This window comes from Mobula hypostoma, chromosome 21 (assembly GCF_963921235.1).
Source record: "Mobula hypostoma chromosome 21, sMobHyp1.1, whole genome shotgun sequence".
In the NCBI taxonomy this organism is placed as follows: domain Eukaryota; kingdom Metazoa; phylum Chordata; class Chondrichthyes; order Myliobatiformes; family Myliobatidae; genus Mobula; species Mobula hypostoma.
The window spans coordinates 52,348,533-52,375,331 of NC_086117.1; the positions used below are offsets into that span (position 1 = coordinate 52,348,533).

The window sequence follows — 26,799 nt, forward strand, 5'->3', positions numbered from 1 at the left end:
GGCTTGTGCATCATCAGTGGATTGATTTGAGTGATAAGCGAACTGGAAAGGATCTAGTGCAACTGGGCAAAAGGCTTTAATGTGCTCCAAGACCAGCCACTTAAAGCATTTCATAATGGTTGATGTTAGTGTGACAGGTTACTGTCGCCTTCTTCGGCACTGGTATCATGGTTACCACCTTGAAAACCAAGGGGACAATGGATTGCTCCAGAGAGGTGTTGAATACATCTGTAAGCACTTCTATCAGCTGGGCTGCACGGCCTTTCAAAACCAGACCTGGTATATTATTGGGCCCCGCAGCTTAGCTCTGTGAACAATAGCTCTTGTTGGGTGCCATGATTATGTGTTCTTTGTCATGACCTGTCAGTGGTGTGTCCTGGGGCACTTTGGATTGGCCTGTTTAGACAGCAAAGGTTGGGCACAGCTTGTTCTCCCTTTTAGGAATGGAGGGGTTTAGGGCACATTGGGGTATGGGGTCATGTTTCCTACTCCAGCTTGGGGGAAGAGAGATAGACCACAAGGCATAGGAGCAGTATTAGGCCATTTTGCCTATTGAGTCTGCTCTGCCATACCATCACGGGTGGTTGATTATCCCTCTCAGCCCCAATCTCCTGCCTTCTTTCTGTAACCTTTGACTCCCTGAGTAATCAAGAACCTTCAATCTCTGTTTTACATATACCCAATGATTTGGCCTCCACAGATGTCTGTGGAACCAAGTTCCACAAATTCGTCACTCTCAGACTGGAGAAATTCCTCCTCATCTCTATTCTAAATGGATGCCCCTCTATTCTGAGTTTGTGTCCTCTGGTCCTGGACACCCCGACTATAGAAACATCCTCTCCACATCCTCTCCGTCTGACCCTTTCAATACTCGATGGATTTAAGTGAGATTCTCTCTCTCTTCTCCCCCACCCCACCTCCCCGGCCCCATTCTTCTAAACTCCAGTGTGTACAGGTTGAGAACCAACAAGCAATATTCTGCTCCTATGAATTATGGTCTAATATTCAATTGTAATTGATTTGTGACGTTTATGGGGATCAGGACATGAGACATCCATCAAAGTCCCCCACCATGCAATCCATGATCTCTTCTCACTGCTGCCATCAGGAAGAAAGTACAAGAGCCTCAGGATTTGCACCTTTGTGTTCAGGAACGGTTATTACCTCTCAACCATCAGGCTCTTGGACCACTTGCCCATCACTTCCCACAGTCTATGGACTCAGTTTCAATGACCTGTCATCTCATGTTCTCAATATTTATTGCTTGTTTATTTATTATTATTTAAATTTATTTTCGTATTTGCACAATCTGTTGTCTTTTGCACAATGGCTGTTTGTCTATCCTGTTAGTTACAGTCTTTCATTGTGTTTATTTGTATTTACTTTGACTGCCCACGAGAAATTGAATCTCAGGGTTGTATATGGTATCATATGTACTTTGATAATAGATTCAATTTGAAAATCCATTAAAGGAAATACCTTTTAAGATTAGCTTATCTTGTGTAATTGTGGTTGCTGTTTTTACTGGAACTGTGTTTATTAATTTATCTGCAGGTCGAACACATCGATCAAACCAAGTGACCTCACCTGAGTATGTTTTTCTAATATCGGAGTTGGCAGGTGAACAGAGATTTGCTTCAATTGTTGCAAAAAGGCTTGAAAGTTTGGTAAGTTCCTGGCTTTCAAACAAGAGTGTGTTTCCTGTTCCTCACCAAGACCAACCATTAGTAGAGAACAAAAAGTCCCCAAAAATGTTGCCAAACCTGATTCAGTTTTAGATTGGTTGTCTTTGTTCCTCAGAATGACTCACTGACTGAGTAGGGAGGATCTTTAATCTTTAAATATCTGGTGTATCTTTTTATTTTCTGTTAAGGGCTTTATTTGTCATGAATGCATCAAAGTTGGGTGGCGGGGTGGGAATACATCAGGAGGTGTGTGGCAGTCTTTCCCTCCGCTAGCCTGCATGTCACCCTTGGGCAAGGTGTGAAGGTGTGGCACCAGCTTCCCCCCACCCCCACCCCCAATCAGGCCATGGGAGCAGGTGGTGACGGTCGTTTGAGCAGCCGGTGCAGATGACCAAGTCCTGGTTATGTGACCACTGACACCAGGCAGACAATCTCTGAAAAGTGTTGATAATGGCTAGGGTCACGCTGCCAAGAAGAAGGCAATGGTAAGCCACTTCTGTAGAAAAATTTGCGAAGATCACCCACGTTATACAACATGGCACATGATGAGTGAATGAACATCATAATGTTAAAACATACAGTCATTTGCATCAACAACACTTGGAGGATGTGCTGGGGGCAGGCTGCAAGTGTCATCATTCTTCCAGCGCTAACCTAGCATGCACACAACTTACAGCCCAAACCCGTATGTCTTTCGAATGTGGGAGGAAACCGGAGCACCTGAAGGAAGCCCGCGTGGTTGGAGGGAGTATGTACAAACTCCTTACAGACAGTGGCGAGAATTGTATTGTACCCTGATCGCTAGCACTGTACACATTACACTCACTAAGCTGCCACCCCAAGTTCTACTAGCAGCACAGTGGCGTAGTGATTAGCACAACATTTTACAGTACAGGTGACTTGGCTTAAATTCCCACCGCTGCAGGAAAAGGAGTTTGTACGTTCTCCCTGTGACCACGTGGGTCTCCTTTAGGTGCTTGGTTTTCTCCCACAGCCCAAAGAAGTACTGGTTGGTAGGTCAATTGGTCATTGTAAATTGTCCCGTGAATAGGTTAGGATTAAATCAGGGGATTGCTGGGTGGTGCAGCTCGAAGGGCCAATTCCACACTGTATTCCAATAAATAAATCAATACAAGTTATACAAGTTCTTGAAATGACCATTAGCCTTGGTAAACTGCATAAAGTGGGTTCTGTGAAAATATGTCTGCGCACCTATGTCAACATAAGCTGTGGGAAGAGAAGGGAGTGCACCTTGTCTCTGATGTTAATGATATGTAGGTTTTCCTGCATCTCCAAACAGCCTGCCTTCACCATACATGCACGTCCTGCGGTCCCTCCAGATTATTCTTGATGTAAATGAATTTCAGGGTAGTATATGGTGACATTTATGATAATAAATTTACTTTTAACTTTGACTCAGTGAACGTTTCCCATGTTTTCTGTTTCTCTTGGCAATTTCTAGCATCTGTGGTTTTAATTTTCATTTTTCATTTTCAGTCATTGATTTTTGTTTTACTTTTTGAACAGGGTGCTCTTACACACGGCGACAGACGTGCCACTGAAACCAGGGATTTGAGCAGGTTTAACTTCGATAACAAGGTAACGTTGCAGTTATCCAGGTGAAAAGTGGTGGGATTTTATGGTTCATTATTTTATATTTAGTTAGTTTTATCTAAGTTGCTGCCTGCCTCACAATTGAAATGCCAGAAATAACATGAATTGTCACAGTAACCTAAATGCATCAGAGAGACAGGATGTCGTAATACTGAGCTGTGTCAATTTACTCTATCTATCTAATCTACAGTATCTATTTAAACTGTAATGTGACACTGGGCTGTTTGACACTTTTACAGTATGGCCGGAATGCCCTGGAAATTGTAATGAAATCCATTGTAAATCTAGACAGTCCACTGGTGCCATCACCCAAAGAATACACTGGGGATTTCTTCAAAGGTACAGTACAGATTCCCGTTTAGCTCCTGATCAGTTTGGGTCAGTAACAATGAAATTTGTAATATTATAATTTAAAATTGTTATTTTCTTGGTTTAAGATATTTTCTGCACAGTCCAAGTGCAGCAATTTCAGCAAATTAATTTTTTTATGCCTATGTTTTGCTCAGGGTGATCAAGTGGGGATGTGTCTTGTTGGATCTCTGTTTATTTTCTGATCCTTGGATTCTTCCAGGAGTAAACTAAGTAAAGAGCTGAGAAAAAGCTGAGCTAAGAGGGGAATTAATGCTAAAGATGACATTTCTGAAAGGTCTGTCAGTTTTATAGATAAGAGAAATTCCTTAGAGATAAATTAGTTAATAGGCTACATAATTAAAACAACTACATCATGTGGGTAATGTGCTAATACTTAGCCAATGAAAAATGAGTTAGTTTAGCTGCTATACCGCTTTCTGCCGGTGAGTGTGGAAAAAATATGAGTTTATTAAAAAGTACAAAACTTATCAAAGGTATTTTTTTTTAGTGGTTTTTAACAGTCTCTACCAAAGGAGAGATGCAAGGTGCTCCTTCCCTGCACTAGCCTGCAGGTCACACTTGAGCAAGATGTAGCATCTGCTTAGCTCTCTCCCCCCACCCCCCCAAGAAAAAATCAGGGTCACGTGAAGCCATGGGAGCAGGTGGTGGATGGTCATTCTTGGCAAATTTTTCAACAGAAGAAATAAAAGACCATGATCACCTACATCATACAACATGGCACGTAACGATGATGATGTTTTTCTATTCATGACGCTCTTAAGTCTGAATTAGAAAGTTGTGAGTTCACACTTCACACACGGGATTTGAGCACATGAGCTTCAACTGGAATTACTGAAGGAATCCTTGCAATGATGAAGCATATTCAGACCCTGCCTGCCTTTGGAAAAAGCACAACTTAAAGCAAAGCAAGTTTTCCAGTACCGTATCTACATTGAACTAATTTGTTTGCATGAATGAACTCAACATGTATTGCTGGATTTCATTTCACTGTAATAACTACTTCAAACAACAATTACCCCTCTCTGTGAAATGTACTGTGTTGTTGAGTGTGAGATTTCCCAGTAGCCAATCATTTTAATTTCAATCTCCATTCCCATTCCAACATATTGGTCCTTGGCCGCCTCAAATGCCAGGATGAGGCCACCCTCAGGGAGAAGGAGCAACAACTTGTATTCCGCCTGGTTAACTTCCAACCTGATGGCATGAACATCAATTTCTCCAACTTCTGTTAGTACTTCCTCCTCCTGCTTCCCTCTTCTTCAGAAATCTCATGGTGAAGGGGAAGAAGCTGTCCCTGAAACATTGAATGTGTGTCTTCAGTCTCTTAGCTGGTAGTAATGAAGAGAGGGTATGTTCTAGATGGTGAGGGTCCTTCATTATGGATGCCACCTTCTGGAGGCATTGCCTTTTGATGATATCCTCGATGGTGGGAAGTCTCGTGTCTACGATGGAGATAACTGAGTTGACAGCCCCCTGCAGCTTTTTCCAATCCTTTACATTACCCCCCCCCACCATACTAGATGGTGATGCATCCAGTCAAAGTGTTCTCCAAAGCATATCTGTACAAATTTGCTACAGTCTTTGGTGACATGCAAAATGTCCTCAAATTCCTGATGAAATATAGCCGCTGTTGTGCCTTTTGATAATTACATCAATATATTAGGATACTAGATCTTCAGAGATGTTGACACCCAGGAACTTGCAACTACTCACCCTTTCCATCACAGATCACTCAGAGAGATCTGCTGTGTGACCTCCTGACTTCTTCCTGAAGTCCACAATCAGTTCCTTGTTCTTTCTGATGTTAAGGGTGAGGTTGTTATAATCTGCTGATCTCTGTCACTCTTGTATGCCTCCATCCAAGATTCTCCCAGTTACAGCTGTGGCATTAGCGAGTTAATAGATGGCATTTGAGCTGTGCCTAGCCATGCTCTTAACCGAGCTATGGGCCTTATATGGCTCCTTGCTTGTTCACTATGGCTTAATTTTGTATTTTTGCTTGTATCAGCACCAAATTTAGTGATCCAATGAGCACAGTTTGCTACATCTTGTCAAACTGACAAAGATCCATTTGTGCCCATCCTAATGGCCACTCCCTGAGATTTTCACTTCAATGTGATATATTACACTGGACAACAAAGATTTTGCTTCCTGAACACTTTTGAGTGTACCTTACGGATTTTGGGCTGCTGATCATGAAAATCGCCCATAGAATTTCCTATCACACACTATTTTTTTAACAATTATCTATATATGTTATTTCAATTCATAATTTAAATCAATTAAAATGTTGCCCACAATGTAAACTGAAAAGTTTTCCAGGCATGCTTGGGGGCATGTTTAGACAGGGCAGATGCTGCGTGGCAGAACAGGCTTTAGAAAGGCTATGAATTTACGTGAAGAATTTTGATAAGTGGGAGGTGGTGCTTTAGCACTGCTGGCCCACCACCTCAAGGGAGTCTTGATCATAAGTGGGCCAAAACTCCTGAAGACAGGTGGCAGATCAACTGATGATCCCACTGGTGATAGCACAGGACAGTTGAGATCTTAATCCAAGTGTATTTTCAATTCTGAGATAGATGTTTCCCAGAATAACTAATGCCAAGATTAAGGAAGGCATTTTTGTTGGTCCACAAATCAAACAGGTCAATGACAGACAATTTGAAGAACTTCTTGTAGGACCAGAGAAAATCACATGGAAGGCATTCAAGGATATTGTCGAAAATTTTTTTGGTAACTTAGAGCACCAGACAACGTGCCGCTGGTTAGCAACATGCTTCAAGTGTTCAAAACCATGAAGTGCAACATGTCACGAAAGATTCATTTTCTGCATTTCCCATTTGGACTTCTTCCCTGCAAATCTTGGTGCTGACAGTGACGAGTGTGGTAAAAGGTTTCACCAGGACATTGTGGTCATGGAGAAATGGTATCAGGGCAACAGGAATCCATCAATGTTGGCTGATTATTGTTGGGCACTTAAATGAGAAGCCTCAGACACTGAGTACAAATTGAAATCAACAAAACATTTTTAGCTTGGTTGAACTACTGCAAAGCGTATTATATTCAATAGAAATTAGGTTGTTTCTCCAAAATCCTACATGATACAAGAAGTCTGAAATTATATTTGTGTTGAGCTTTACACGGTCTATCATATACCAAACATGAACAGAAACAAATCTGAGGGAGCAACACTTCCAGAAAAAAATTGTTGTTGTCCAGTGTTATTCCACAAATGTACTTCTCAGCTTGCTTCTAATGCTCTTATTTGTTAACCTCATTAAGGTTCCCTTAAGTTTATTTTTGTTTTTGCTCTGGTTCACTTAGTGAAGTTACCCTAGTTTTGGAGAAAATTATTTTTAGAAAATATTTAGAGTGAATCCTGTCCAACACGAATTGTGATTTTCAGTGCTGGCTGCATACGTTTCTGTTCTGCTCTTGCACCCGCTGCCTTCGATTCTGATTCTCTCAAATCCTCAGCGTTGGCTAGGTGTCAACTGCTGCTCCTGAACTGGTTGGGTTTGTTCAGATTTGCCTCACTGTGTTCTGCTAGGCCTGGTCACTGCTCCTGTACGCTGTACTCACCACCTGCTGTTTTCCCTTTTCACTTTCCTTGAGACAGCACTGATCGTTCATTAACTATATTGCTTGGAACCAGAGCTGTTTATTGGTCATCTTGCCCAATGTGGAAGGTCTAAAGGAGCAAATACATTCAAGTATTTCAGTAGTCAGCCTCTCTACTGGTGCTAATTCACACATTTCCTGCTTTATTAATTTAACTTTAGAACTTGAGCCCTGACTTTAAAAATAACTTTGCATTATTTTTAAACTTGAACACTTTACAACGTGGTGTAGGATTTCTTGTTGTTCAGAAATTGGCTTTACTCACTTGTATTATGAGAGAGCTTTACCAGAGGGTGCCTATATTTTGTTTACATCTCTGATGCACTCATTCCATTTAACGTGCCTATGCTTTTATTCTCTAGATGTTCGACAGGGATTAATTGGTGTGGGTTTAATAAATATGGAAGACCGTTCAGGACTCCTCTCGCTTGATAAAGGTAAGATTTGGATTAGGAATCAAACTCATTAGCCAGTCATCTGGCTTCACGCTACCCCCTCATTTTCTTCTGGCATCTTCCTCCTTGCTTTCCAGTCCTGATGAAGGGTCTCAGCCAGAAGCATCAACTGTTCATCCCTGTTCATCCATTTCCATAGGTGCTGCCTGACTTGCTGAGTTCCTGCAGCATTTCCAATGATTTCAATGTACGGGGGTGTCTAGAGTCTAGACTATATACAAACCCCATTTCCAGAAGAGTTGAGATATTTTCCAAAATGCAATAAAAACAAAAATCTGTGACATGTTAATTCACGTGAACCTTTATTTAACTGACAAAAGTACAAAGAAAAGATTTTCAATAGTTTTACTGACCAACTGAATCGTATTTTGTAAACATACACAAATCTAGAATTTGATGGCTGCAACGCACTCAACAGAAGTTGGGACAGAGGCATGTTTACCATCGTGTCACATCACCTTTCCTTTTAATAACACTTTTCAATCGCTTTGGAACTGAGGATACTAATTGTAGTAGATTTGCAATTGGAAATTTTGTCCATTCTTGCTTGATATAAGACTTCAGCTGCTCAACAGTCCGTGATCTCCGTTGTCAGAGTCTCCTCTTCATGATGCGCCATACATTTTCAATAGGAGATAGATCTGGACTGGCAGCAGGCCAGTCAAGCGCACACACTCTGTGTCTACAAAACCACACTGTTGTAGCCTGTGCAGAATGTGGTCTGGCATTGTCCTGCTGAAATGAGCATGGACGTCCTGGGAAGAGATGTCGCCTTGATGGCAACATATGTCTCTCTAAAATCCTAATATACGCCTCAGAGTCAATGACACCTTCACATACATGCAACTCACCCATGCCGTGGGCACTGATGCACCCCCATACCATCACAGATGCTGGCTTTTGCACCTTTCGCTGATAACAATCTGGACGGGCGTTTTCATCTTTGGCACGGAGAACTTGACGCCCGTTTTTTCCGAAAACTAGCTGAAATGTGGACTCACCTGACCACAGCACATGGTTCCACAGTCTTTCTTTCAGTCCATCTGAGATGAGCTCGGGCCCAGAGAACTCGCCGGTGTTTCTGCATAGAGTTGATGTATGGCTTCCTCCTTGCGTAATACAGTTTCAAGTTGCATTTCTGGATGCAGCAACGGACTGTGTTGAGTGACAATGGTTTTCCAAAGTACTCCCGATCTTGCGTTGAGAAATGTTCCTTTTGAACTGACTAACAATTCTCTCACGAATTTTGGCACAAAGGGGTGAGCCGCGACCCATCCTTGCTTGCAAAGACTGAGCCTTTGATGGACGCTACTTTTATACCCAGTCGTGATACCTCACCTGCTACCAATTAACCTGCTTAATGTGGAGTCTTCCAAACTGGTGTTACTTGAATATTCTGTGCACTTTTCAATCTTATTTTAACTCTGTCCCAACTTTTGTTGAGCGTGTTGCAGCCATCAAATTTTAAAGTTGTGTATATTTACAAAATACAATTAAGTTGGTCAGTAAAACTACTGAAAATCTTTTCTTTGCACTTTTGTCAGTTAAATAAAGGTTCACGTGAATTAACATATCACAGATTTTTGTTTTTATTGCATTTTGGAAAATATCCCAACTGTTCTGGAAATGGGGTTTGTAGATGTACATCCTGCGTCATTGTAGTTTACTGATATTCTGTATGTGCTTGTTGCCTTGCATGAGTGAGGGCTGGGCCTCAAGTTGAGGTGTCACCTTGGGGAAGTGGGGTAGGGACGGTGTGGTGTGGTGTCCAGCTGGACTCGGTGCTGCCCTCCAGTGTTCACTCGGCAGGAGACCGGCTCTATTGTGCTCATCTGTGGATTGACGGCACGAGTTTTGGAACTCTTATTGTGTGGTTGCTACCTTGCATGTGTTTTGTGCTGTATGTGACTGTTGGTGCTCTGTTTTGCACCTTGACCCTGCAGTAATGTTCATGAGTATTCACATATGGTTGAATGATAATTAAAACTTGAGTTGAATTTTGAGTATGTTGCTCATTACTTGTTTGTGCTGTCCATACTCCCCTTGGCTGAGGTGATTGCTCCATTTCAGATTACAACAATATCGGCAAATTCCTGAATCGAATCCTTGGTATGGAGGTGCACCAACAGAATGCTCTGTTCCAGTACTTCTCAGACAGTTTAAATGCTGTCATTCAAAATGCTAAAAAGAATGGAAGATATGATATGGGAATTCTAGGTAAGTCCTTGATCTTATATTATCCTAATTACAAGTGTAGTATTTCACACCTACTGACTTGCATCTGTTTTTGGACAGATCTGGGTTCTGGGGACGAGAAGGTGAAGAAACTCGAAGTCAAAAAGTTCCTTACTCCAGGGTATTCAGTATCAGGACATGTCGAACTGTATACTGTAAGTGGCTGGCCATTTGGTGAAGTGGTTTGTATGTTGTATTGTTGGTTGTTTTCCCTTTCCTTTACCTGACCCGAGGTACAACTTGAAGGCTCTTGAAGCTTGGCTTGGTGCATGCTGCCAGAGGGAATTACTGGACAGCCATTATGTGGTGGAGCCTTCCAGCTTTGGAACCAGAGACCATTTGTAACTCACTCCTGCTTATTCTAGGATCACCATTGAACATGAATTCATCCTGCGATCTACCAGTTCATAAAAACTCTGCTATTTACTGATTTCTCCAAAGGGGGAGAGTTTCTGATTCCCAAGCAGGAATGGGGTGCAACTGGGGCACATGGTTATCAAAAACATCTTTAAAGAGAACGTTGATGTTTCAGATATCTAGAAGAGCTTTGTAAAGCTTTGATTTACCATAGTTTTGCTCTATGGGATGTTCGAGCCCCTTAAGAAAAGATGTGCTGGCTTTGGAGAAGGTCCAGTGGGGGTTCACGAAAATGATTCCGGGAATGAAAGGGTTAACATATGAGTAGTGTTTGCTGGCTCTTGGCCTGTACTTGCTGAAGTTTAGAAGAATAAGGGGGGATCTCATTGAAACCTATTGAATATTGAAAGGGCTAGATAGAGTGGAGGATATTTCCCATAGTGGGACCAGAGGGCACAGCCTCAGAATAGAGGGACTTCCATTTAGACAGCGATGAGAGGAATTTCTTTAGCTAGAGGTTGGTGAATCTATGGAATTCATTGCCATGGATGGCTTTGGGGGCCACGTCATTGGGTATATTTGAGTTGATAGGTTCTTGATTAATCAGGGTGTCAAAGGTTATGAGAAGTCAGGAGAATGGAGCTGAGAAGGATAATAAATCAGCCAAAATGGAATGGCAGAGAAGATTCAATGTGCCAAGTGGCCTAATTCTGCTCCAATGTCTTATGGTCTAAAATATTTATCTTTTGTAGATAAGTGTTGAGCGAGGCATGTCCTGGGAAGAAGCTACAAAGTTATGGGCAGAACAAGCAGGAGCAGATGATGGATTCTATCTGTCAATGCAGGTATGTAATAGAAGTGCACACTGCAGTAATTTGTTCCAGGAAATATATTGTTCGTTAGATTTTGATTCTACATCATAAGAGTTAACCCTTAAGCGAGACTGATTCAGTTGAACTAAATCATGTACTACCCATCTCTCCTTCCAACCCCCGCCCCAGCAGGAGTTCCCAACCTTTTTTATGCCATGGGCCCCTACCATTAACCGAGGGGTCCATGGACCCTGGGTTGGGAACCCTGCACTAAAGCAACTCCCTGTTTCCTCTGCCAATCATGAAAGTATTGAAATTTAGCGGTGAATTGTACGGAGAATCCTGCAATAGCCAGGTAGTCAGTCTGCCTGGTTTACAATTCAGGGGCAGATTCACAGAGGTTGTCACCTTCCAGGCTTCCATTCTTATGTTTTCTAACTTCAAAACATTAAACTAATTCAAAGAAAGACAAGGGAGTCTGGGATTGCAGGTTTAACTTCGTCTTTAAGCGAGGTGAGCTCGTATCACGTGATCGAGTCATGATGCTTGTAATTCATGTATTTATACATATAACCCGAAATGAATTACTTAAAGGAACAAGAATGCTTAATCAACATATCTATCTATCTATATACACACATCTATATATATATATATATATATATATATATATATATATATATATATATATAGACACACACACTGTGGATTCATAGTCTTGGAGATTAACAAGTGCAGAATCCTGCAGGGCCCAGTTAGATACACAAAATGGGTTTGTCCCAGCCTCGTTCAGTTAATATGGGTGGAGAGAACAAATCAGCTGATTTTTATAAAAATCCTTGTATGATCATCATCACCATTATGTTCAGTGTCGTATGACGTTGGTGATCAGGGTCTTTCCATGACCACAATTGTTCTTGGCAAATTTTTCTACAGAAGTGGTTTGCCATTACCTTCTTCTGGGTGGTGTCTTTACAAGACAGGTGACCAAGCCATTATCAATACTCTTTGGAGATTGTCTGCCTGACATCAGTGGTCCCATAACCAGGACTTGTGATGTGCACCAGCCGCTCCCATGGCTTCACCTGACCCTGATCAGGAGAGTGGGGGGGCTAAGCAGGTGCTACACCTCGCCCAAGGGTGACCTGCAGGCTAACAGAGGGAAGGAGTGTTTTACACCTCCTTTGGTAGAGACATGCCTCCACCCCATCACCCAACCTTGTATAATAGTGTGTTTAAAGCATCCAACAACATAATATTTTCAATCTCACAGTTCACTTTGGTTAGCATGAACAGTTTGATATTGAACATTGCTGGAATATGTTGGTTTGCAAAGATAATGAGAGGAAACAGGAATTTGAATGTGAATTATCACAGCAAGAATTGCAGGCCCACTGAGATCTCAGCGTCACCCTGCAGGTAAGTACTATGCTTAGTCTGACTAACACTGGCCACCATTGTTGGATCTCTGTTTATTTCCTGATCCTTGGGGTTCTTCCAGAAGTCAGGAATGACGAGTAGTTTTAATTCTAATGATTGTTTATTTTAGAGTACAAACAAACATACAAGTACTATGCAAACTAAGTAAAAGAGCTAAGAAACGATGCTGAGGTAACTGAACAGCAAAGAACGTGAAGACAAAAAGATGGCACTTCTGAAAATTCCTTAGTTAAGATGAGTTATATTCCTCAGATTAATCAATTACACCATGTGGGAAATGTCCTCATACTTAGCCAATGGAAAATGAGATAGGTGATGAACTATTAGTTTAGCTGCTATACAGTTTTCTGCTAGAAATTGGGGATAAACCGCCACATGCTGAAAAGTACATAAGTTTGTTAGGGTGTAAAAATAATTAAACTACAACTTTAGTCTTGTATTAATTCATCTTGTAAAATCTATTTAAAAATAGTGGTTTCCAATGCCATCATTGGATGAAAAACAACGACATCATTCACAACACATAGAAATCTCATTATTCATCTTTTGCACTGTCAGATCTGGTGACTTTTTGATCCTCAGGAACTTTTAGGAGTCCAAGAATGAGCGAAAACTTGTTCCTTCACGTTCGTTTATTTTGAAGTTTAAACAAAGGAACAGATACGGAGCATATGAAACTGAGTGAGGAGCTGAGAAACAAAGAAAGCAAAGGCTGGCACTTTTTTATTTCAGATAAAACAAATTCCTAAGATAAGAAGGAACCAATTAAAAGTTGCACCACAGCACAGCAATGAAAAATGAAAAGGTAACAACCCGTTAGCTAGCTACTGTTCCTCTTTTCTGCCAGTAGGTGGAGACAAACACCACATATTGTGAAAAACATGTCAGTTAAAGCATATTGTGTTAGTAAACGTACGATTTTAGTCGCATTCATTCAACTAGTATCTTACCAAAAGCATAAAACGAATAATTCCAATGCACTATTTATTTTTTAATTTATAGTAATTTTTGTTTTGTACTAATCTGCTGACATAGCACATAACGAAGGGACTGTGCTACTGCCACAATACAAGATTTCACAACATGTTAGTGATAATAAACCTGAATCTGTTTCTAATTGGAGAAGAGCCAGTCATTCTAGAGCTATTAATTTTCAAGTTGAAGCAGCATTATTCTGATTTCTGAATGAGATGTGTGAACACAACAGTAGAATGTTTTTTGCAGGTTGAATGAATTTTAAGAATCTCAGCTTTTCATCTCAGGACTATCATATTATCAAAGTATTTTGTTTTGTTTAGTAATACAGCATAGAACAGGGCCTTCCAGCCCTTTGAGCTGCATCACCCAGCAACCCAATTATTTAACACTAGCCTAATCATGGGCCATTGGGCACGTGGCCAAGTGGTTAAGGCATTCAAATAGCGACCTGAAGGTCACGAGTTCGAGCCCCAGCCGAGGTAACGTGTTGTGTCCCTGAGCAAGGCATTTAATCACACATTGCTCTGTGACGACACTGGTGCCAAGCTGTAAGGGTCCTTGCCCTTCCCTTGGACAATATTGGTGTCGTGGAGAAGGGAGACTTGCAGCATGGGCAACTGCTGGTCTTCCATACAACCTTGCCCAGGCCTGCGCCCTGGAGAGTGAAGACTTTCCAGGCGCAGATCCATGGTCTCGCAAGACTAATGGATGCCTTATAATCATGAGCCAATTTTTAATCACCAGTTACCCTACCTGGTATGTCTTTGGACTGTGAAAGGACCCAGAGAAAGCCCACACATTTCACAAGGAGAGCGTGCAGCCTCCTTACAGATAACATCAGAACTGAACTCCAAATTCTGTCCCCTAGCTGTTCGAGCATCACGGTAACTGCTTTGTTACCATGGCGCCCAATATCAAGACTGTAGATCTGAACAGAATTCCACCTTGGGCCTATATGTACCTCAAAAGGTATGATCAGTCACTAATATGAGCGGTGAATGACCATATCTGTTCAGACTCGTGGCCATCAACAAGTCCCCACCATCATTGCCAGTGGCAGTGATGATAAGGACATAAAGACTTGGGTATTTACTGAAACCCATCACCCCTTCTGGGGCATAGGTCTCTGACAGTAGCTCACCAGAGTCCTCTGTCCTGGGTCAGTCTTTCATGTTGACCCCAGGAGGAGCCCATCTTCTTGGTGTATCCGGGGATGAGGTCTTTGGAGCTACTATTGGTGTTTCTGTATCGCTGTTTTTTTATGCGAGGGGGTTTCTTGCCCCATGTCCACCCCTCCTTTCACAGCTGGGCTTGGGCCATCACTGGCAGAGCTTCTCGAGCTAGAGCCACAAGACATTTAGATTAGATTATGAGAACACTCAGTCCTCTTTTATTGTCATTTAGAAATGCATACATGCATTAAGAAATGATACAGTGTTTCTCTGGAGTGATATCACAGAAAAACAGGACAAACCAAAGACTAACACTGACAGAACTGCATAATTATAACATATAGTTACAGCAGTGCAAAGCAATACCATAATTTGATGAAGAACAAGCCATGGGCACAGTAAAAAAAAAGTCTCGAAGTCCCCGAGTCGATCGACTCCTGAGTCCCTGATAGCAGACGGCAAAATGGAGAAACTCCCTGCCATAAACCTCCAGGCACCGTCAACTTGCCGATGCCTTGGAAGCAGCCGACACTGAGTCCATCCATCCGAAAACTTTGAGCCTCCAAACAGCCCCTCCGATACAGCCTCCCGAGCGCCTTCGACCTAGCCCCGGCCGCCGAAACAACGCAAAGCCGAGGATTCGGGGCCTTCTGCTCTGGAGATTCCGGTTAGCACACAGTAGCAGCGGCAGCGAAGCGGGCATTTCAGAAGTTTCTCCGTACTCTCATGTCTGTCTCCATCAAATCAGAATTGTGCACGGTCCCCTACTCGACAGATTACAGATATCGTTCACCGGAGAGGCCGCGCGCACTGCCGTTGCGCTGCCATCTTCTTCTCCTCCTAACATTTGAGTGAAGAAATTCCTACCCTTCTTGAGTAACTCCTTTTCTGACTGTGCCCCATGTTTCTAAATACGCCCATTAATTCTCTGTATCTACACCATCAATCACTGTAAAATCGTGTATGTTTCAATATGATCACCTCTCATCTTCTTCTACTTCAATGAGTCAAAGCTGCTGAGACTCTCTCATTGGCCACTCCATCCCGGGAATCAACCCTGTGAACGTTCACTGCTCCTGCTCCTGTCTCAATATTTTCTTCCTTAAATACTGAGACAAAAGTACCAGTGGGCCTGCATGTAAGGTGACAAGGGGTAATTTTAAAGGAGATGTGAGAGGCAAGTCTTTTCCACAGAGAGTGGTGGGTTCCTGGAGTGTTGGGGTGGTGGTAGAGGCAGAGACATTTAAATCTTGCATGTGATTTGTAGAGACTTTTAAGAGAAGTTTAGATAGCTGCATGAATGTGAGGAAGATGGAGGGATATGGATAGGAGAAGCTCGTTGGCCATTTAATAACTAATTGGTTCAGCAAAGCATCTTGAACTGAAGGCCCTGTTCCTGTGCTGTACTGTTCTGTGTTCCAAAAGTGTCCACAATACTCAGTACATCAGACCTGATCTTGCCTGAACTTTAAAAAGATGAGAACTCTGACATATGTATGTGACTGTGGGGGCTGTGTACCCTCTGGTAAGGGATCCATCTCCTGACATGTTCTCCTTCATGTTTCCTGTCAGGCACAAGTTTGTCATATAATGGATTGCCTTCCATTTACCTGTGTAATCACGATGCCAATCTGTTCTACACAGTCGGTCTCTTCACTGTAGTTGCTGCAAGCTGTGTGTTGCACTGGCAACATAATGTACCCTACACTACAGACAGTGTCTGTGGGAAGGGCAGCTCTGTTTCTGGTCAACAATCATAACTTGTTAACCTGAAACTGTAACAGTTTCTCACTCTCCTCATGTACATTCATGTTCCATTTTAATTTCAGATGTTATGTATCCACACTGTGTTCCTTTTCCTTTACACAATGTCCAGCCACCACTTGCTCAAGATTTAGCAGCTCCTCTCTCATCCTGGATTTCCAGTTCATAAAGGCCGAAGGCAGCAGGAGGGGTGGTGGGGAGAGTGTCAGCTGCAAGTCACCTCCCAAATATCCCATCACACGGACTTGCAGATGTACCGTCATTCCTGGAACTGCTAATGCAGAGACACTGAACAACTATTACCTCATAGACTGCAGAGTTTTAAAACTCTCCTCCACCCCCTCAGCAGTTAGAAATGAGGATTAAATGTTGGCCCCATACCAATTACTGAAAGGCTGAGATAGAGTGGGTGTGGAGAGGATGTTTCCTATAATTGGGGTGGGGGTCTCGGACCTGAGGACTCAGCCTCAGAATACAATGAAGTTCCTTCAGAACAGAGACGAGGAATAATTTCTTTAGTGGAGTGGTAAATCACTGGAATTCATTGCCACAGGCAGCAGTGAAGGCCAAGTAACTGGGTTTATTTAAAGCAAAGGTTGATAGGGTCTTGATTAGTCAGGGCGTCAAAGGTTGCAGGGAGAAAGCAGGAGAATGGGGTTGAGAGGGATAATAATTCAGCCGTGGTGGAGTGGCAGAGCAGACTCGGTGGGTCAAATAGCCTAATTCTGCTCCTCTGGTCTTGCTGTTAAGGAATAATTGGCTTTGTAGGATCAAAAATGACACAGCTGAACCTTTGGACAGGGTGACAGTTTCTGCTTTAAATGGGACTGACTGCTGGGCAGACATTTCCAATTGCAGACTGTAGCGCAGTTTCCCCTTGTGTGACATTCTGTCCCCTTGGAGAGCTACAGCCACAACGCAAGGTCAGATCTTCACCATGGAGCTCAACTTTAAATGCAACGTTATAACTTTCCACCGCAGAAGCTATTGAATTACTATTTAGAACATACAGTACAGTGCAAAAGTCTTTTTGTGTGTGTGTGTGTGTGTGTGTGTGTGTGTATCAATACACCAATTGTTTAGAATCAAATGACGTTGCCTGGTGTCTCAGGGCTGGATGTGTCTGCACGCCCGCCACCCTCTCACCTTTGGCACCCCTGCTCTGCCACCTGTCCCGTGGCACTTCACCCTCGCCATTCCTAACATCCTTTTGCTCCCACCAGATTTACAGATTCGCCCCTTGCTCCATGTTGACAAATACAGTATTGGGCAAAAGTCTTAGGCACCCTAGCTATATATGTGCCTTAGACTTTTACACAGTATTGTAACTGCTGTGACCATTTCAGGGCAAGTTCAGGTGTATTGGAATTACTTGGGCGTTAATGCCTGGGGTTAGAATAAAGAGAAATGGAGATCCATTTGTGACGAATTTTCCAATCCCGAATCCTTCATTTTTTGGAACAATGAAAAAGTTGTAGCTCACATTAGAAACAATAAATTTCCTTTGCATCCCCAACATGCTTCAGAGTCAGACAACATGTTTATAAGAAGGTTAAAAAAAATGTTTATTAACACCCAGCACAAAACAGTGCAACTCGTTGCTACCGTGAGTTTTGAGGAGGTTTTGTGCTCTTTTAGATTAGATTAGATAATGAGGACCCTCAGTCCAATTTCCCCCAGGATCAATAAAGTTTGACTATAAAGCTATGAAACTATTGTCATTTAGAAATGCAGGCATTAAAATATGATCCATCGTTCCTCCGGTATCATATCACAAGGAACAGAGGACAAACCAAGACTAAAACTGACAAAACCACATAATTATAACATATAGTTACAACAGTGCAAAGCAATACGGTAATTTGATAAAGAGCAGACCACGGGCACGGTAACTCTGCTTTTGGAATGTTTGCCATGTTTGGCATTTCAGGAAAGTGGTACTTACAGAATTTTCTACAAGTTTTTATAAGTGAGTGTGTTTGTGGGTATCTGTTTGTGCTCAGCAAAGATCACATAGTGAATTTTCCCTCCATAATCCTGATATTTCTGGAAAAACAACAAAAAGGAGAAAACCTGCAGTCCTGAAGAAGGATCTCGGCCCGAATCATCGACTCTTTATTCATTTGCATGGATGCTGCCTGACCTGAGCCCCTCCAGCTTTTTGTGTGTGTTGCTTTAGTTGTGTATGCTTGCAGTGTAGTGGAAGGGACCAATGTTTTAAATAACAAATTTATTTATGCCTTTTTGTTCTAGGTAAGAAATAACAAGAAGACAGCAATCCTTGTCAAGGAAATTAACAATAAGAAGAGACTATTCATGATGTACAGACCAAACACTGGCAAACAGCTCAAACTGGAGAACTATATTGACCTAAAAAAGAAATACAAAAAGGTGAAGGAACTTGGCAACGTGTAGATCTGCTGGGTGGTATTGCGGTTGCTCCTGAATGACCTCATTTCCATGGGCAGCACAGTCGGAGCTGCCTCATTGTTCCAGGGACACTGGTTCATTCTGTCTGTGGGTCCCCTGCCCACTGGTTAGTGTGGACGTGGAGGGCCGAGTGGCCTGTTTATCAAGGGTGTGCTTGGAGGTTCATTGGGAATTGCCCCTGGGGTGGGTGACAGGAGACGGAGGGAGGGGGGGTAAGTAGTTGGCCATGAAGGAGAGGTTTCTCTGGGATGTTCTGACAGCAGCAGAGTCTGAAAGAACAAAGAGTACTACTGTGTAGTGCAGGCCCTTCAGCCCACACTGCTGTCCCGACTGCTGTGGCCTCCTGTGTTGTGAGAAACATGTGAAGAGGCTGGTGTTGATGAACAGTGTTCTTGCCTTAATTGATGCAGAGTGTTTGTCAGTGCCTCCATTATGAAACTAATGGTTTAAACTATAACCTCTTGTGACCCTATCACAGGTATCCTCTGGGGAAGCAGAGTTGCACTGGGTGGAACAGTACAAGTCTTCCGCAGACACGTGTACTCATGCATACTGGTTAGTACGGCCGTTAAAAATGCTTTAATATTTGTACTGTACTGTTACCTGCTAGATCCTTCAGGTTGCCTTGATATAGAAACATAGAAACATAGAAAATAGGTGCAGGAGTAGGCCATTCGGCCCTTCGAGCCTGCACCGCCATTTATTATGATCATGGCTGATCATCCAACTCAGAACCCAGCCTTCCCTCCATACCCCCTGACCCCTGTAGCCACAAGGGCCATATCTAACTTCCTTTTAAACATAGCTAATGAACTGGCCTCAACAGTTTGCTGTGGCAGAGAATTCCACAGATTCACCACTCTCTGTGTGAAGAAGTTTTTCCTAACCTCGGTCCTAAAAGGCTTCCCCTCTATCCTCAAACTGTGACCCCTCGTTCTAGACCTCCCCAACATCGGGAACAATCTTCCCGCATCTAGCCTGTCCAATCCCTTTAGGATCTTATACGTTTCAATCAGATCCCCCCTCAATCTTCTAAATTCCAACGAGTACAAGCCCAGTTCATCCCAGTCTTTCTTCATATGAAAGACCTGCCATCCCAGGAATCAATCTGGTGAACCTTCTTTGTACTCCCTCTATGGCAAAGATGTCTTTCCTCAGATTAGGGGACCAAAACTGCACACAATACTCCAGGTGTGGTCTCACCAAGGCCTTGTACAACTGCAGTAGTACCTCCCTGCTCCTGTACTCGAATCCTCTCGCTATAAATGCCAGCATACCGTTCGCCTTTTTCACCGCCTGCTGTACCTGCATGCCCACTTTCAATGACTGGTGTATAATGACACCCAGGTCTCGTTGCACCTCCCCTTTTCCTAATCGGCCACCATTCAGATAATAATCTGTTTTCCTATTTTTGCCACCAAAGTGGATAACTTCACATTTATCCACATTAAATTGCATCTGCCATGAGTTTGCCCACTCACCCAACCTATCCAAGTCACCCTGCATCCTCTTAGCATCCTCCTCACTGCTAACACTGCCACCCAGCTTCGTGTCATCCGCAAACTTGGAGATGCTGCATTTAATTCCCTCATCCAAGTCATTAATATATATTGTAAACAACTGGGGTCCCAGCACTGAGCCTTGCGGTACCCCACTAGTCACCGCCTGCCATTCTGAAAAGGTCCCGTTTATTCCCACTCTTTGCTTCCTGTCTGCTAACCAATTCTCCACCCACACCAATACCTTACCCCCAATACCGTGTGCTTTAAGTTTGCACACTAATCTCCTATGTGGGACCTTGTCAAAAGCCTTTTGAAAATCCAAATATACCACATCCACTGGTTCTCCCCTATCCACTCTACTAGTTACATCCTCAAAAAATTCTATGAGATTCGTCAGACATGATTTTCCTTTCACAAATCCATGTTGACTTTGTCCGATCATTTCACCGCTTTCCAAATGTGCTGTTATCACATCCTTGATAACTGACTCCAGCAGTTTCCCCACCACTGACGTTAGGCTTCCGACTTCAGCCTTCCTCCTGTTCCAGGTGTTAAAGGTATAAGTGCTCGATTCCTTGTTGAATTTTCCCTTCTGGATTTGCATCCCCGGTCTCTTCCCCCCCCCCCCCGCCCACTTCCCGTCCTCCACCCATCCCCATGCAATCTGACAGAGCTTGAGCCGTTTTGTAAAAAAGAATGGGGAAAATTGCAGTGCCCAGATGTGGAAAGCTGATAGAGACCTATCCACACAGACTCAAGGCTGTAATTGCTGCCAAAAGTGCATCTTCTAAATACTGGCTTAAAAGGGGTGAATACTTATGCAATCAATTATTTTGTGTTTTTGTAATTAATTTAGATCACTTTGTAGGGATCTGTTTTCACTCTCAAAGAATTTTTTTCTGTTGATCAGTGTCAAAAAAGCCAAATTAAATCCACTGTGATTCAGTGTTGTAAAACAGTAAAACATGAAAACTTTCAAGAGGGTGGTGAGTACTTTTTACAGGCACTGTACAATGGATGATGTGGACTCTTGCAGATTGTTTTTAATCCATAATTTGGTTAATTATCCTTCATTAATCCTCAATAGACTTAAGACATCACTCCATCAAATCCTACATTATGTTCATTTGTACACTCTCAAAAACACTGCATATCTAAAGGTATTTGTATGGCACATTTAAATCAAAGGCAATGTTGGAGTGTCTGCTCTCAGTCTCAAATAGAAATGTGATGAATCAGTTCCAAACAATATTTACTCAAAGTCTGGTTCACACTGAGATAGTTCTGTGGAGTCTTTGGCACAAGGACAACGAATAGTATCTGGATGTTTTACTGTGACAAGGTGGTGCATAATGTTCAGTGTCTTGGTGGATGTTAGTAGACAGCTGGGCAGTTGAATTACAACAAGGTAAATGTTTAGAGTTTAATGTGTTGCTGCAGTGGATGTGAGCAGCCTCTCTGACACCTGGTGGAGCAAGGCACAAACATCATACAGTCATTCCTTCACTCAACGATCGGCGTCTTCTCAAGCTGGCTTGTAGAATTCCCTCTTCAGAAACAGGCTTTGTGCAAGGTTAGAATAATGAGGGAAGCAGTCGCTGTATGAGACTCCCAAGATTCATCCTCATCCAAAACAAAGATCATGGTTGTTCCTGTACCAAGACCATTTCCCCACCCAGTTTGCATGTACTAGATAAAGGGGTTCCCACTTTAATGGTAAGGTTCTATGGCATAAAATAGTTTTGGAACCCCTGTAATAGATTATACTAGATTTCAAAAATCATGGGTGCTCAGTGGCACTCTGAGACCATAAACATTTCGAAAGTTCAAAGTAAATTTTATCATTGAAGTGCATATATGTCACCATATACAACCCTGAGGTTCATTTTCTTATGGGCATTCACAGTAAATACAAAGAAACACAATAGAGTCAAAGTAAGACCACATGCAACAGGACAGATGGACAACCAGCGTGCAAAAGACCACAAACTATGTAAATACAAAAAGAACTAATAAATAAGCAATAAATATTGAGAACGTGAGATGAAGAGTCCTTGGAAGTGAGTTCATAGGTTGTGGGAACAGTTCAGTGATGGGGTGGGACATGGGAACAGAATTAGGCCATTCAGCCCATCAAGACTGCTCCACTATTCCAGCATGGCCGTTCCATTTCCCTCTCAACCCCATTCTCTGCCCTCCCCCCGTAACCTTGATGTCCTGACTAATCAAGAACCTATCACCTTAAAATCATGACCCCAGTATTGGTCATGTCCGCCCGGGAGAAAGAGTTTAATTTCAGGGAAACATTTATTTCTCTTGCCTTTAATTTTTATTAGGAGGTTTTTGGGTACAAGATTTCAAGTTTCAGAGATGTTCTCTTCCTCGTTTTCCTGCTTTAGCGTCGTTTCTCCCCCCCCCCCGCCCGTTTACAAGGGTTGCACTTTTCATCTGCTGCCTGTGACTGTGTAAGAAATGAGGATTATTGTCCAGCCTCTGTATGATGGGTGCTTGGCAGATATCAATCCATCTGATTAATACTGTCACTATTTTATCAGCTTTGTAATTCTGTGTTAGTGGAACGAGGGTTGTGATTGGATTGACACGGTGGGAGGTGGTGTCTGCGAAGGACAGGACTGATGATACTGATGCAGTGTGCGAGCCATCAGGAAATGAGCCAGAGCTGCCTTTGTTTATGGAGCTGTTGATAGTTTTCCTGCTGTCTCTCCGTAGGCGCGGGAACTGCAAGAAGGTGAGCCTGGGAATGGTTTGTGAGATCGGGCTGCGGTGCCGTACCTACTACGTCCTCTGTGGCTCGGTTCTGAGTGTGTGGACTAAAGTGGAGGGTGTCCTTGCTTCAGTGAGTGGGACCAATGTGAAAATGCAGATTGTGCGATTGAAAACTGAAGATGGGCAAAGGATTGTAGGTGAGTTTGTGCAGTGGGGTTAGCCTTCTGCGAAAAGTGTTACATTATCATTTCTTCATTTAAACCAGGGTTTCCCAACCTGGGTTCCCACGGACACCATGGTTAATGGTATTGGTCCGTGGCATAAAAATGGTTGGGAAGCCCCGACTTAAAGATGCAGCACAGTATCAGGCTCACAAGCCCACAGCACCCAGTTACACCCATGCTGCTAATTAACTTACTAACATGTATGTCTTTTGGAATGTGGGAGGATCCACGGGTTCACAGAGAGAACATCCAGACAGCGACGGGAATTGAACCCGGGTCACAGACTCTGGTGCTGTAATAGTGTTTTGCTAACCATCCATGGGTTCACTGTCCATTCAAAAATCTGATGGCAGAGAGGAAGAAGCTGTTCCTGAATTGTTGAGCGTGTGTCTTCAGGCTTCTGTACCTCATCCCTGATGGTAGCAATGAGAAGAGAGTGGTGGGGGTCCTTACTGATGGATGCCATCTTTTTGAGGCATCGCTCCTTGAAGATGTCCTCGATATTATGGAGGTTAGTGCCTATGATGGAGCTGACTAAGTTTACAACACTCTGATCCTGTGCAGTAGCCCCCACCCCACCCCACCCCCCATACCAGACAGTGATACAGCCAGTTAGAATGCTCTCCACTGTATATCTGTAGAAATTTGGTGACACACCAGATCTCCTCCAACTCCTAATGAAATATAGCCGCTGTTATGCCTTCTTTGTCACTGCATTGATATGTTGGGCCCAGGACAGTTCCTCAGAGATATTGACGTGGTCAGTATTCTGCGTTTGTGTAGTCTGGGAGATATCAGACTGTCCTTGAGCCCAAAATGGGTTGCAGAGAGCTGGGGCAACTCGTGGGTCAGCCGGTATCTGTAGAGATGAGGTGTATGGGTGGCATTTCAGCTCAGAGCCCTGAAGCATGAATGTGTTAGAAACCCAGCTCAGTACAGCACCAAGAACTGAACAATGGGTAAAGAAAGTTTCGAGTTAAATTAGGGAGAGACACGAGTCTGTTAGAAAGCTAAAGCTGATGCAAGGATGACCCAAGAAAGATGTAGTTGTGTAGGGGTACAGATTCCAGCTATGTGACTGGGTTCCTTACTCGATACTGTGCCTTCATTAATGGGCAAGGATAGTGTTGTTAACGTCTCTGTAAAGCCACAGTAAATTGAGAATAACAATAATCATAAGTACTTTATTGATCCCGGGTGGGAAATTATTTCATTACAGCAGCAACATTTAAAAACACTTTGCAATAACAATAAATAATAATAAATATAATGTATGAAATAATAAACAGAGACTATTGTACTATGATGTGTGTTCTCCTGTCACACAGAGATGAACTTTTGTAAATGCTTATTGCATTTGGTAGGAAAGATTTTCTACTAAAAAAGACAATTGTAAAGGAAATTTTTGGTGGAGAATTAAAATCTGTGAGGACTCCTGAACCTTGATTTGAAAAGAAACCTTGGTTCAGATAGTGCTTGTTTCCTTGCTGTCCTTCAGGGTAAACGTCAAGGCCCTGGTGCAGAAGGTGTTTATCACTGTGTTCCAAGATAGCGGAGCACGTGCAGAGGTTTGAAGATACTGACATGGTACTCCCTGGATTTAGAGTACATTGAGTGCTGAGTGGGCAGAAATATTCAAAACCGTGTCCAATGGGACTGGTTTCCAGCAACAGCAGTGATTTAATGTAACTGTTCTCATTGAAACCTGTTGAATCGTGAAAGGCCTATATAGAGTCGATGTGGAGAGGATACTTCCTGTTGTGGGAGAGTCTAGAACCAGAGGGCACAACCTCAAAATGGAGGAATGTCCATTTAGAACAGAGACGAGGAGGAATCCCTTTAACCAGAGGATGGAGAATCTGTGGAATTCATTGCCACAGACTACTGTGGAGGCCAGGTCACCAGGTGTAATTAAGGTGGACGTTGACAGGTTCTTGATTAATCAGGGCGTGAAAGGTTACGGGGAGAAGGCAGGAAAATGGGGCTGAGAGGGAAATGGATCAACCATGATGAAATGCCAGCGCAGACGCAGTGTTGCTAAATGGTGAGAAGGCGGGGGAATGGGACTCAATGGGAGAATGGATCAGCTCATGATAAAATGGTGGAGCAGACTCGATGGGCTGAATGGCCGACTTCTGCTCCTTTGTCTTATGGTCTAAATGGCCTAATTCTGCTCCTGTGTCTTATGGTTTAAGTGACTGTCGTCAGCCCTTTTGCAGAGAAATTTGTTGCTCTCTAAGCAGACAAGCCTCCTCCGTGCTACCTGGAATGATCAACTGTACTTTAGAGCTCTGTTAACACACATCAAAGTTGCTGATGAACGCAGCAGGCCAGGCAGCATCTCTAAGAAGAGGAACAGTTGACGTTTCGGGCCGAGACCCTTCGTCAGGACTAACTGAAGGAAGAACTAGTAAGAGATTTGAAAGTTGGAGGGGGAGGGGGAGATCCAAAATGATAGGAGAAGACAGGAGGGGGAGGGATGAAGCCAAGAGTTGGGCAGGTGATTGGCAAAAGGGATATGAGAGGATCATGGGACAGGAGGCCCAGGGAGAAAGAAAAGAGGGAGGGGGGAAAACCCAGAGGATGGGCAAGGGGTATAGTCAGAGGGACAGAGGGAGAAAAAGGAGAGAGAGAGAGAAAGAATGTGTGTATATAAATAAATAACGGGTGGGGTACGAGGGGTAGGTGACGGGAGGATGTGCGTGAAATGGGGGAGATGCGTTTGAGAGCAGAATTGATGGTGGAGGAAAGGAAGCCCCTTTCCTTAAAAAAAGGACATCTCCCCGTCCCTCCTTTTTTAAAGAAAGGGGCTTCCCTTCTTCCACCATCAACTCTGCTCTCAAACGCATCTCCCCCACTTCACACACACCTGCTCTCACTGCATCCTCCCGCCACCCCACTAGGAATAAGATTCCCCTTGTCCTCACCTACCACCCCACCAGCCTCCGGGTCCAACATATTATTCTCCGTAACTTCCGCCACCTCCAACAGGATCCCACCACTAAGCACATCTTTCCCTCCCCCACCCTCTGCTTTCCGCAGGGATCGCTCCCTATGCGACTCCCTTGTCCATTTGTCCCCCCCATCCCTCCCCACGGATCTCCCTCCTGGCACTTATCCTTGTAAGCGGAACAAGTGCTACACATGCCCTTACACTTCCTCCCTTAGGGCCCCAGACAGTCCTTCCAAGTGAAGCAACACTTCACCTTTGAGTCGGCTGGGGTGATATACTGCGTCCGGTGCTCCCGATGTGGCCTTCTATATATTGGCGAGACCCGACGCAGACTGGGAGATTGTTTTACTGAACACCTACGCTCTGTCCGTCAGAGAAAGCAGAATCTCCCAGTGGCCACACATTTTAATTCCGCATCCCATTCCCATTCTGATATGTCTATCCACAGCCTCCTCTAC

At 43.3% G+C, this 26,799-nt stretch overlaps 1 protein-coding gene across 2 annotated transcripts in view; it reads left to right on the forward strand.

Annotated features, from left to right (window-relative positions):
- The window catches only part of sbno1 (strawberry notch homolog 1 (Drosophila)), a 151,184-nt gene that overhangs the window by 119,974 nt on the left and 4,411 nt on the right, over window positions 1–26,799 (forward strand). For both annotated transcript variants that reach the window (XM_063074016.1, XM_063074017.1), the window contains 10 exons: window positions 1,555–1,667; window positions 3,213–3,284; window positions 3,539–3,638; window positions 7,655–7,729; window positions 9,818–9,964; window positions 10,043–10,137; window positions 11,092–11,184; window positions 18,759–18,896; window positions 19,414–19,490; window positions 23,168–23,361. In XM_063074016.1, the coding sequence (XP_062930086.1) occupies window positions 1,555–1,667; window positions 3,213–3,284; window positions 3,539–3,638; window positions 7,655–7,729; window positions 9,818–9,964; window positions 10,043–10,137; window positions 11,092–11,184; window positions 18,759–18,896; window positions 19,414–19,490; window positions 23,168–23,361 (1,104 nt within the window). The remainder of the gene's footprint in view (window positions 1–1,554; window positions 1,668–3,212; window positions 3,285–3,538; window positions 3,639–7,654; window positions 7,730–9,817; window positions 9,965–10,042; window positions 10,138–11,091; window positions 11,185–18,758; window positions 18,897–19,413; window positions 19,491–23,167; window positions 23,362–26,799) is intronic.